At 38.7% G+C, this 11,514-nt stretch overlaps 1 protein-coding gene across 1 annotated transcript; it reads right to left on the reverse strand.

Moving 5' to 3' along the window:
• Positions 1-8,109: 8,109 nt before the first annotated feature.
• On the reverse strand, positions 8,110-9,659 carry CBLL2 (Cbl proto-oncogene like 2). Its single transcript, XM_003917494.5, has one exon. It carries the CDS (start codon positions 9,586-9,588, stop codon positions 8,302-8,304), a length of 1,287 nt encoding a protein of 428 aa, XP_003917543.1. The 5' UTR covers positions 9,589-9,659; the 3' UTR covers positions 8,110-8,301.
• Positions 9,660-11,514: the final 1,855 nt, after the last annotated feature.

Consider the following 11,514-nt stretch of genomic DNA (forward strand, 5'->3'; position numbering starts at 1 on the left):
GGCCCACTGGTCTAGTGGAAGAGAAAGGCATGTAAACAATTAAAATACAGTGTGTTAGCTGGCATGATGTAAGCACACAAATAGTACAGCAATCACAGTGAAGAGGCATCAACATCATGTGCTTGTCTGGAGAAAGATTTTTAAAAGAAGTGAATAAAAAAGACAAGACACGGAAAAGTGAGAGGGGGAAAAAAGGAAAAGAATATGTCTGGCAGAGGGCAACCCCATATAAGAAGACATAAAGGGGAAACTGCTTTTGTTTTTAGGACAGTGAAAATATATAACTGGAGAAAAGAGTGCCCAAGAGCAGGTAGTGGGAAGTGAGGCCAGAGAGGGAAACAGGCCAGATATGAGGGCCTTTCTGTGCTAAGCAAAGGAATCTGACATTATCCCACATGCTACAGCGATCCACTGATGTCTACAAACAGACTTGTACATTAGAGGGCATACTGGGCAGCTGTGTTGGATGAGTGGGGCCGATGATAAGACCAGCAGCAGAGAAACCAATAAGAAGGCTCTTCCAGGAGCCCACCAGAGAAGCAATGAGTGCCGGCACCATGGTAAAGGCAATGGTTTGGATGGCATGGCCATGAGAGAAGCATAAAAGTAGAGTCTGTAGACCATGGTTACCAATTAAATATGGGAAGTGAAAGTGGAATGTGGAAGACTAGAGAATGACTGCCAAAGTTTGGGCTTATACATTTGGTTTGGTTGGCTGTTGGAACCATTCACCAAGAAAGGAATGCCTAGAGGAGGAGCCTACTGTCTGGGAAAGGTGATGATTGAGTTAGGATTCACGGGGCATAAAGTGCCTACATTATACCCAGGGGAATGTGGCCAGAGGAGAGTTTTAAATAGCTGTAAGTTACCAGGACATCAAAGCACAAAATAAAATTTAGTGTTCAAATCAAATAAAAATGTTTACTTAAAGACTTTTTAAAAATAAAAAATGGTTTCATTTTGTCAGATACTTTTTGTAAAACAGTGCGCAGTGTCCTCTCATTCTTCCCCATGCCTAATGTGTGGCCAGTCTCTTTCAGAGTCAAAAGCATGGGAAAGGGAAAGGAAAGTAAGAAAGGATTTAGTGATGACTTACTTATGATAGAATGCACCTACTAGTAATTATAGTGACTGAGATAGATGCTCCTTCTCAAAGCATGTTTTAGAGTTGGCTACCATTTTGTTCCATTCCCAGGGATTGTGGATATGTTCTGTCTTTACCCTGAAGACAGAACCAGGCATACTGATTGCAATACAACATAGGGCAAGGTATGGACTAAATTAGAGTTAATGTTTTTAATTTTTAGAGACCATATAGACATAGCATTAAGAAATTAAATAATGTATGTATATTGAGCCCCAACTGAAGCATATCAAATGGCATTATGTACTAAAATGCAAATAAGTCATTTGCTTTCAGAAGTTAAAAATCAAAAGTTGACCCTGTAATTTAATTTAAATAATTAATAACTAATAAAAGATTATAGAAAAGGTGCATTCTGGGAACTTTTACGGAGCACCATATAAATGCATGTAAAAATATATACAGAAAAAAATCACCTATAGAATCACAGATAGCTTTAATTTGCATTTATCATTTCCTATATTATACTAGTATTTAATAATGAGCATGTAGTGCTCTTATAAATTAAAACATGAAAAAATTTTAAAGCTAATTTTCTTCATTAAAAATACAGGTATTTTTAAGTATATTTTAATGGAAACCTGAGACTATGCTGACATTGGTTCCTAAAACAGATGTTTGCCCAACTGCCTCCTTACTGTCTAATATGGAGTCAAGTGGCATCCAAAGTGATGTCAGCCTTGGTGTCAGACATCTAGGCTTATGCACAACTAGGGGACTAATAGCTTGCTCATATGTGTTAAAAAATAACAGAGACAGGTGGGAAGGCTGGACTAAAGAGGGAAGAGAAAGTTTTAGGACATCAATTTAGAAAGCTGTTTCAAATTGTTGGGAACCATGAAAGGATGAGGTTAAAAGGTTTTTCCTCTAAAGTAGCCCATGCTGACTTGAACCTCCTTAAATGCAAAGATAAAGACTATGCTCCATAGTGACTATGGCTGTATGTACTCCCTGAATGCAGCCCTGTCACAAAACTTAGGGCTAAATCTTCAAAGTAAGATCAGGCCACCATAGCTTGGCTATTACACAAATGGCTCCCACAAATATAGGAGATCCAAAGACACCTATTCAGAAGATAAAATTGGGAATAAGAATTTATGCTTATAAGCATGGTACTTCACATATATACCAAGATGCTAGGTAACACCAGCTACATATGCAATGCCCGCTTAAGCTAAATCCTCCACAATTTTGCTCAAGGTTACTATGCAGTTTATTGAAGGTTAATCCTCCTTATAACTTGACTATTAATGAGAAAATTGAAAAATAGGTGAAGATGACAAAACCTGAAGAAAATGTTTACTATTTTAAACCCTTTCAAAGGTGAGTTCTTTTCATGTCTAAACATCAAATATTTATAATTCATGTCTTGAACACATCTCACATTAGTGCTAATTTTATTGTAAAACTGGACAGTGTGTAATTCTCTAACTACAGGGGGGAAATGGGAGTAAAAATGGCTTGTATCAGTTAGCTACTGCTGTGTAACCCATCATCCCCAAAACTCAGTTACTTAAAACAATAAGCATTTATATTATTGCTCACAAAACTACAGGTAAGCTGGTTAGTTCATGTGGTCTCAGCTGGACTCCTGCATGGGTCTGCAGTCATCTTTGGGTTGGGTTGGTAGCTATGTTAATCTTGGTTGAGCATTCTCACATGTTTTGGAGTTGGCTTACTGTAAGTTGGTCTAGGATGGCTTTCAATGGGGGGAAATGAGTTTTCAATATGTTTTCTCATCTTTCAACAAGGTGGGCCATGTTTGTTCTCAAGGAGGCAGGGCTCTAAAAGAAGGTGGAAGGACAGAAGGCCTCTATGCTCAGACCTGGTACACTGACACTTCTGCCACATTCTATTGGCCAAAGTAAATCATATTCAAAGAGGTGAGAAAATAGACTCTACCTCTTGATAGGAAGAACTGTGAAGACACATAGGAAGGAGTAAAGAATTGCGGCCAATTTTGCAATCAGTCTGCCATATGCATAAACCAAACAGAATACCCAAGTCAAATATTAGGAAAAAAGTTGAAACACAAACGAGTGATGGTCAGTAAAATAAGCAGACCATCTGTTTCTTATTGTGTGATGATATGTGATGAAAAATGCTAGTTTTATTCAGTAGAGGGAAAAAGTTTTATACCTCTGCTTTATCCCATCAAAATAGAACTCCATCTATACCACATTTTTACCTAGGGCTGACCTTGAAAGATACTTTAAAAATGACTTAGTTCTTTCTATTGGAAATGAAATATATCTATTGACTATTTTGTCAAAGAAAAAAATGTATAATTTTACTCAGCATAATGTTATTGGAACCGTTAGGAGATGTGCCAAATTCTGACACTTTTTAGAATGATTCAGATACTAAAATTTTGCCAAGAACATTTCAATACCTGAGGCATTTTCTTCTGAATTATCCATTTAATCATGCACTCCTCCTTCCTTTGTTTTTGTAGATGCAATTCAAACAGATTGCATTTTCCCATCTGGGGTTTCTGAGCCATTTGAAAATAAAGCATAGTTGGATCTAGAGTAATAATAAAATTATTTAACAAACAGTATGGTGTGGGCACCGGCCAATAAGAAAACAGCCTGACTCTAAATTTTGCTATGCTGTGAGTTCTACTACCACCATTCCTCTTAGAAAAGAGATGAAGGATGCCTCCCACATCACCTCCCAGGAGAGAGGTGCTTTAATGAGACCACTCCAAGGGCTAAATATGTATTCTCTGGAACATTAGGGACACTGTGGACTGGTGTCTGGAAAATCAAAGGTGCAGGAGACAGGCTAATTTCTTTGACAGGTGAGGGAAAGGAAGCTGGCAACATTGACATTGGCCAGCACACCCAGAGTTTATCAGGGAAAAGGAGATGTGTTTCTCAGGGGCCAGATATGGCCCCTCACTAGAGGCAGCTGGAGGGATAAACACAACTCAGCTAAGAGAAGCTCTAGGTATTGCTAGATTCTCAGGGGCTGAGGAAGAACTAGGGAACTAACTGGAAGAGAGATGCATTCATATTCATCAAGGGAACTACAAGTAGAGATCCGGATCAATGACAGCAATTCTTTCTTACCAACCATGGAAGTGTCAATGAAAGAAAAAATTAATTCTTAAAACCTGAAGTTGGGCCCAGAAATTACTAACCCAGTTTCATATAGTACCAACCAAGTTAAGACTTTTCCTATTTCCCTCACCTCTCCTGCCCCAGTCCTTTGCATTCCAACTCTGAAGGACCAAGACCTCCACCTAATGAAATAGGGAGAAGAAATCAAAGCAAAGGTGGTTAAGGCAAGAAGTTGACCACAACATTCTTCCTAACTGCTCGTCTTCCACGAGCCACAGCTAGGGAAGTAAGGAAAGGACTTACCCTTAAATCAGTTCTAAAGTTTGACTGTCCCATCAGACTGGACATTTTAATAACGGATCAGAGAGCTTTCCATTTATCTAAGAGTGTAGAGAAAAGTTATGAGATGGCCCCAATTTTCACTTCAGAAAGAATAAAATATAAAAAGAAGAAAACAGCAAGAACAAAAAATTAAATTGCTTTATTATATATCACTCTTCATCCTTCTTTGATGGACTAGTACAAAGACCCATCTCTCTTGGAGATAACACTTTTGTGGAGGAAACAACAAAAAGAAGCAATAAGTAATTATGTAATAACAGGTAGTGATAGAGAATGAAGGAAAATAAAGCAGGGTTAGGAGATGGGTGTGAGGAGGGCAGTGCTATTTCCCACAGGGCAGCCAAGGAAGGCATTTGAACAGAAACATGAAGTGACAGAGCCAGCCTTAAGAAGACTTGTAGGAAGATAGTCCAGGCGGGGCGGGGCGGGGGAAAGCAATAAGTGTAAAATGTGAGGCAGGAAGGAATTCGGTTGCCCAAGGATTTTTTTTTTTTTTAAGTTTGTATGACTGGAATAGGGGGAATGGATAGAGAAGGGTAGGTTATGAGTTTTGAAAATTCACTAGGAGTTTAACTGTATACAGTCAAGAAAAAGGTATTGGACTTGAAGTGTAATGTAAAACTATTTGAGAGCTGGGTTCCATTCTTTTTTTTTTTTTGGAGATGGAATCTCACTATGTTGCTCAGGTTGGAGTGCAGTGGCGCGATCTCGGCTCACTACAACCTCCACCTCCCAGGTTCGAGTGATTCTCCCGCCTCAGCCTCCCAAGTAGCTGAGATTACAGGCACCTGCCACCAAGCCCGGCTAAATTTTTGTATTTTTAGTAGAGACAGGGCTTCACCATGTTGGCCAGGCTGGTCTCAAACTCCTGACCTCCTGATCCACCTGCCTCAGCCTGCCGAAGTGCTGGAATTACAGGCGTGAGCCACTGTGCCTGACCAACTTCCATTCTTACATATTTACTGTGATTGCTGTGTACAGAATGGATGGTAGACCACTGAGACTAGACACTGGGTGTTCAGTGACTAAATTTTTGAGTCAGCTGCTTCTGAATCACCTAGGATACTTACTGAAAGAACAGATTACTAAACCCTATCCATTGCCAAAACCTACTGATTCAGAATCTTTTGAGGATAAGTAAAGGATGCTAATTTGCGGTGATGCTCCAGGAGATTCTTTCATGCTGTCAGAATCAGGAATCACAACCCTATATTAATGACTATTTTATGAGCACCACAAGAGAACTTTTGCTCAGTATCAGGCTTATGCTTCCCGTGAAAATGTGCATGCTTTTATCTTGCCTGTTTACTTTAACCACTTTTCATCCATCATTAACAACAGTGCAGGAATTAATTGTGCAAATTTTTTGCTTCCAGCTTTAACTTGGACTTAATTTTACTATTTATCTGACTTTCATTTTCCCTTTCCCTGGTATTTCTGTTTATGTTTTAGTATTTATGGATCCATATTGTTTTTAAGACTTAAACTGCCACCTCAGTAGTCTTCAGAGTACTATAATGTACCATACATACATTTAATTTAGACTTATGCCCATTATAGCTTCGACGCCTTCTCTGAGTAAAAGGAAAGGATTCGCATTATTTTTCCCTTAAAGAAGCACTAATGGTAACTTTGTGATTCTTTTACCCAACACTGTCATTCAATCATAACCAATATCATGTAAAAATTTTGTCTGCTACAACACATTCATCTGTTCTGCTTTGCTAAATAACATATTGCCTAAACTTAACTGCAAATAAATAATTTTAAAGGCTTCTTTTAACATGTAAAATTTTATAATACTGATTTTTTTTGTCTAATGCATCATGTAAGTGGTTTCATACTACCTTCAATCCTAGAGAATGTCAATAAACATAGAAGAGCTCTTCATAGATAGTTGAGAAGACTTAAAGTGAATTTGGCTTTTATTACATGAAACAAAAAATTATATTGGATTTTAACAGTAATATTTTAACAGCTTCTAAGTAGAGGCAAGAAAGGAAATCAAGTGTGTACCAGTCCAAGTACCTGTAATAGTATAATAGAAGCACTTACTAACCAACATTTCACATCATCACATGCCGTGCTCCTAATAACAAGGCTTTTTCACTAGAAATATTGCATTAACATTAGACTCTCAAATTGCTAAGTATGAAAAATCACTCACTTAAAAAAACAGTCTATTACTTATTTTAGGCTGGTCAAGGTTAAAATGGCCATTTATATATTTCTAACTTCAGCTCTAAGCTCAGAGAGCATCTGATCAGCCAAGACAAGAATTTATTTTGCCTGTACCCAACAGAGTAAAATGATAAGTTAGCCATCAGTTCATCCTTTGCCAAAAAGAAATATCTCCTAAATTTATACACTATAAACCATCTAGTAAATAATATCTGCATACTATACATTTCACATTTATATTATGTACTGTTGAAGGGGGAGAAAAATCTTCATGAGGGTTTATTCAAATGATATGAAATATCCTAAGAACATCAGTTCATCCATATGAATTCTGTACAAAGTACAGAAGTGGAAGTGGTCATCATAGCTGGACTGTAATAAGCCCCTAAAATGCAAAAGCTCATTCTAAATACAATAAAGCAGTGAAATTCATATAAGTCATTACTTTTCTCCTATACAAAGTCATCTGGTAGTCTTTACTGTTAACTTCATGCTAAAATGTCCCAAGTTTAGGCTGTTTACCAAGAAAAGAAATAGGAAAGAATTAATAGTTCTTAATTTCAGGTTAGAGGAAGAACCCTTATCATGCAATAATGAAACCCAAGCAAGTCCAAGTTTGTAACTGTAACAATGCCTCTCATTAATAGATTATCCAAATTCCTGTATGGCATTCAAACTGTAGCTTAAAACCTAATACACAAAAAACCACATAAGAACAGGATCAAGTTCTACCATGAAACGAAGAATTATAATAAAGTTTATTCAGCCCTGAATATTTAATTTAGGAGCATGAGCAAAGTAGAACACACTTCATCTAAATGACACCATTTAAACAGTGCTATAAAATAATGCTACTTAGTAAGTGTGGTGCATTATGTGATTTGAACGATTCTGTTAAAAAAAAAAAAAAAAAAAGCATTAACAAGTAACATTGTCCCCACCAGCTTGGAGCCTACAGATACAATTACTTTGGTCATATCTTTCCAAATGATTTAGTAATGCTTTTTAACATTGCAAACATAAATCTATCATAGTACTGGAATTCTGATATATTTTGGTGCTTCTGGGGCTGCCTAAAAATGAAAAGGCATCAAAATGAAATGCACTATACACTTATTATACCTTAAAATTTCAGTTCCTAAAACGTGAAATAATTATCTACCATTTAGCTGTCTGATTTAACTGTACATCGTAGTAGATTTTTACTTCTAGGATTTTTACTGTACTTTGGGAAATTAGTGGTAAAACATGTTTAAAAAATAGCATGTGACTATACTTGAGTTCACATAAAATAGCATTTTTACAACTATATTGAAATTTAATCCTTTTTCACAGGTTAACATATCACCAAAAAAATAAAAATAAAAACCACAATACTTTTGAAAATGTAACAATGCATATTTATTTCAGGAAATCATCAGAGGTCACCTTTAGGTCAATTTACCACACCAGAGGAACAAAGTTGTTAAACTACAGCTGTGCTGAGCTGAGCCACTTATCCACAGTACAGTATAGAAGTTGAAGTTTTTTTCCCCATCAGGTTTCCAGTTCAAAATACTATTATCATGCTTAATATGGTCTACGTCTTCTCTGGTATGAATGATGTGATCCACCATGTAGGGTTGAAGGAGGTGGACTCCATGTTGGTGGAGGAGGTGGCAGTCCTTTCCATGCAGGCCATCTTCTGTGATCCGTTGCATCTGTTTGTGTAAACTGAGGGCTCAAGGTTTCTTGATTTTCAGTGAACTGAGGTAAAAAGTTAGGGTTATAGTGGTGAAAAGCAAATTCACTTGCAGATGAATTACCATTTTGAGACTGGGGAGCACATGGTGGAGGAGAATTCATATAAGGTGGCACCTGGGCAATAATATATCCAAGTGATAGATCATAGGTCGTGGTTAGAGCTGGCGCTTGGCTAGAAACCAAGTTAGGAGTACCTACATCCTGAGGAGGATATGGCATTGGATAGTTTACTGGTGATGATGGAGATGGAGGTGGTGCATAATGCTGTTTTTGAGGCATAATATGACAAGGGGACGATACCACTGGTGGACTTTGATACTCAGGATAATAGTCAGGAGGTGATGGCTTCTTAGCACCAGAATCTGAGTTATTCTGAATATGATCAACTATTAAATTGCCGTGTTTTCTTGTAAAAACACTAACGGTTTCCCACTGGATGGGAAAAGGCGGACTTGGAGATAGTTCTGGGGGAGGAACCTGAAGATCCTTATGTGGCTGATTATGTTGCTCGTGTGGCATTTGTTGCATAGACGGTAGTGACATCATGGTGTGCTGCTCTGGTGGAATATAGTTGAGATGGTCCCTGTCTAGCAGTCTTTTAGGGATTTCAGGGATTTCAGCGATTTCAGTTCGTGGCGGAGCAATATGAGGACGAACTTTTTCAAGCGAAGCGCTGGTAACTTGTTTTCGAGCTCTTTTATGGCGGCGTTTGATATGAGCCTGTAAGCTTTTCTGCGACAAATATGTTCTCTTGCATCCCTGAACAACACTACACATGAAGACAGAACCTCGTTCATGCTCCTCAATTCGCAGCACAGGATAACTACAGCGTGGACATATTTTATATCCGATTTTGTCATATAAATTAGCACAGTTATAGCAAAAAGCATGCTTGCATGGAATTATTCGCCCATAGATTTTAATAGGCAAATCACATTTGTCACAGAAATGAATTGGTGAATCATCCTTTTCACCTATGATGTTTATCTTAATGTCCCCCCAAGAGTAACCAGGAATTTTTTTCTTTTTTCTCACCAGTTTAACTCCTTTAGAGTAGTACTTCCTATCTTCATTATATTCACGTTCTTGTTCACCAGCAGGCATCTTGTTCATATTCCTTGGAGATGAGACACAGATTTAGGTTTGTCTACTTCTTCATAAATGACTTTTAAAGGAATTCTTCTGCTAACATCAAGGCCACGCAACAATCCAGAACTATGAGTGCCTAGTAACCCATTATCAGCGTCATTAGGATCCAAGTTTCGGCTCACAAGGGACCGGGAGTCATGTGCCAGTAACACGTGCGCATTACAACGCATGTGCACCATCTTCCCAAGCCCAGGAGGTGAAAGTGCGATCCGATCCCGCCCCAACCCTCCACTGCTTTGACCTTTAAGGGCTTCCTTCTCTTCTCACCCACCCTGTCCCACCACTCTAGTGAGGGAGTTTGGGCAGAGAAAGCAAACGCTTCAGTGTTGAGGTTGCTAATGCCACTCTTTAGTATTCAAAGAGAAAGGGGTCTTTGTGGAAACAGAAACTGATGGGCGTGCCCAGCAGGCCCTGCAGAGCTTTGCCTTCTAGGACTGACTTATTTTTATACTATTGCATTTTTGTGAACTGCCTTAAATCCCTCATTGGAGTAAGATAGGATATGTCTGTATGTGTGTGTATGTATATGTACATACATACAAAATACACCTTTAAGATTTTGTGATTTCACGGTACAGTAAGTTTTAAAATCACCTTTGTCTGGAAGAAGGCAGCATTACATTTATCTCGTCAAGGAAAAATCATGTAAGAAGTAGTGAATAGGGTCGGGCGCCTTGGCTCACTCCTGTAATCCCAGCACTTTGGGAGCCAAGGCGGGCAGATTGTTTGAGGCCAGGAGTTCCAGACCAGCCTGGCCAACGTGGTGAAAACCCATCTCCACTAAAAATACAAGAATTAGCCAAGCATGGTGGCACATGCCTGTAATCCCAGCTACTCAGGAGGCAGGACAATCGCTTGAGCCTGGGAGGCAGAGGTTGCAGTGAACTGAGATCGCGTCACTGCCCTCCAGCCTGGGCAACAGAGTGAGACTCTGTCTCAAAAAAAAAAAAAAAAAAAAAAAGTAGTGAATAGATGGTAACTTCACTGGGCTAGACATTTTTTAGACATTTGCTGTTCTTGCTTAATTTTAAAAAGGGTTATCGGTATTTAGCCCACATTTCCTCACGTCCTACCTTGCCTCTAAGTACAAACTGGATCACAAAAATAGCAACACACCATATTTTTCTGTCTCCACTCCACCCATAGTTGTGGCACCTCTGTTCTCCTGAATGTGCAGACATTCACCCTTTTAGCTTTGTTGGCTGTCAACCGCTGCTCCCTGCCCTCCCCTAAAATACTAGAAAAACATCACTGACCAATCGAAGTGAAGTATCTTATGAGACTTACTGCAGTATGAGAGAGCTCTGCCTTAACAGTGTCTAGGCAATGTCTCAGAGGGGAAATGACGGGGTAGGTTATTAGGGACTAAGCTGGGTGATTTCAGGGCAGGTCTTGCAAGGCAGGCCTGTAATTGGGATTGGGTAGATTTTGTGACATAATAGCTGTAGATTGGTGGGCACAGCAGGAGGAGAATATTGAAGCAAGTTTTGATAGGGAGGGTGGTATTCTTGTTAAGTAAACTCTTTGAGTTGGTTTACGATTTTATTTTTCAGGAAAATGTATTTCCTGGAGCAAGTACCTACATTTGCTTATTCTCAAAATGGATTAATATGGGAACAGAAAGCGATTCCCATGTCCGTTATTGTTTTACGCAGCGATGGAGAATTATGTTGGTTTCAGTACTCAGTTACTACATAGCGGTGATCATTTTCCTTTTCTCTGGCTCTGGTTTGTTGGGTTGTTGATTCTTTTTTTTTTTTTTTTTTTCCTCTCAAGTAGATGGGACTATAGGCATGTGCCGCCACACCTGGCTAATTTTTATATTTTTAGTAGAGACGGGATTTCGCCATGTTGGCCAGGCTGGTCTCAAACTCCTGACCTCCAGTGATC

This window comes from Papio anubis, chromosome X, assembly GCF_008728515.1.
Source record: "Papio anubis isolate 15944 chromosome X, Panubis1.0, whole genome shotgun sequence".
Taxonomy (NCBI): Eukaryota; Metazoa; Chordata; class Mammalia; order Primates; family Cercopithecidae; genus Papio; species Papio anubis.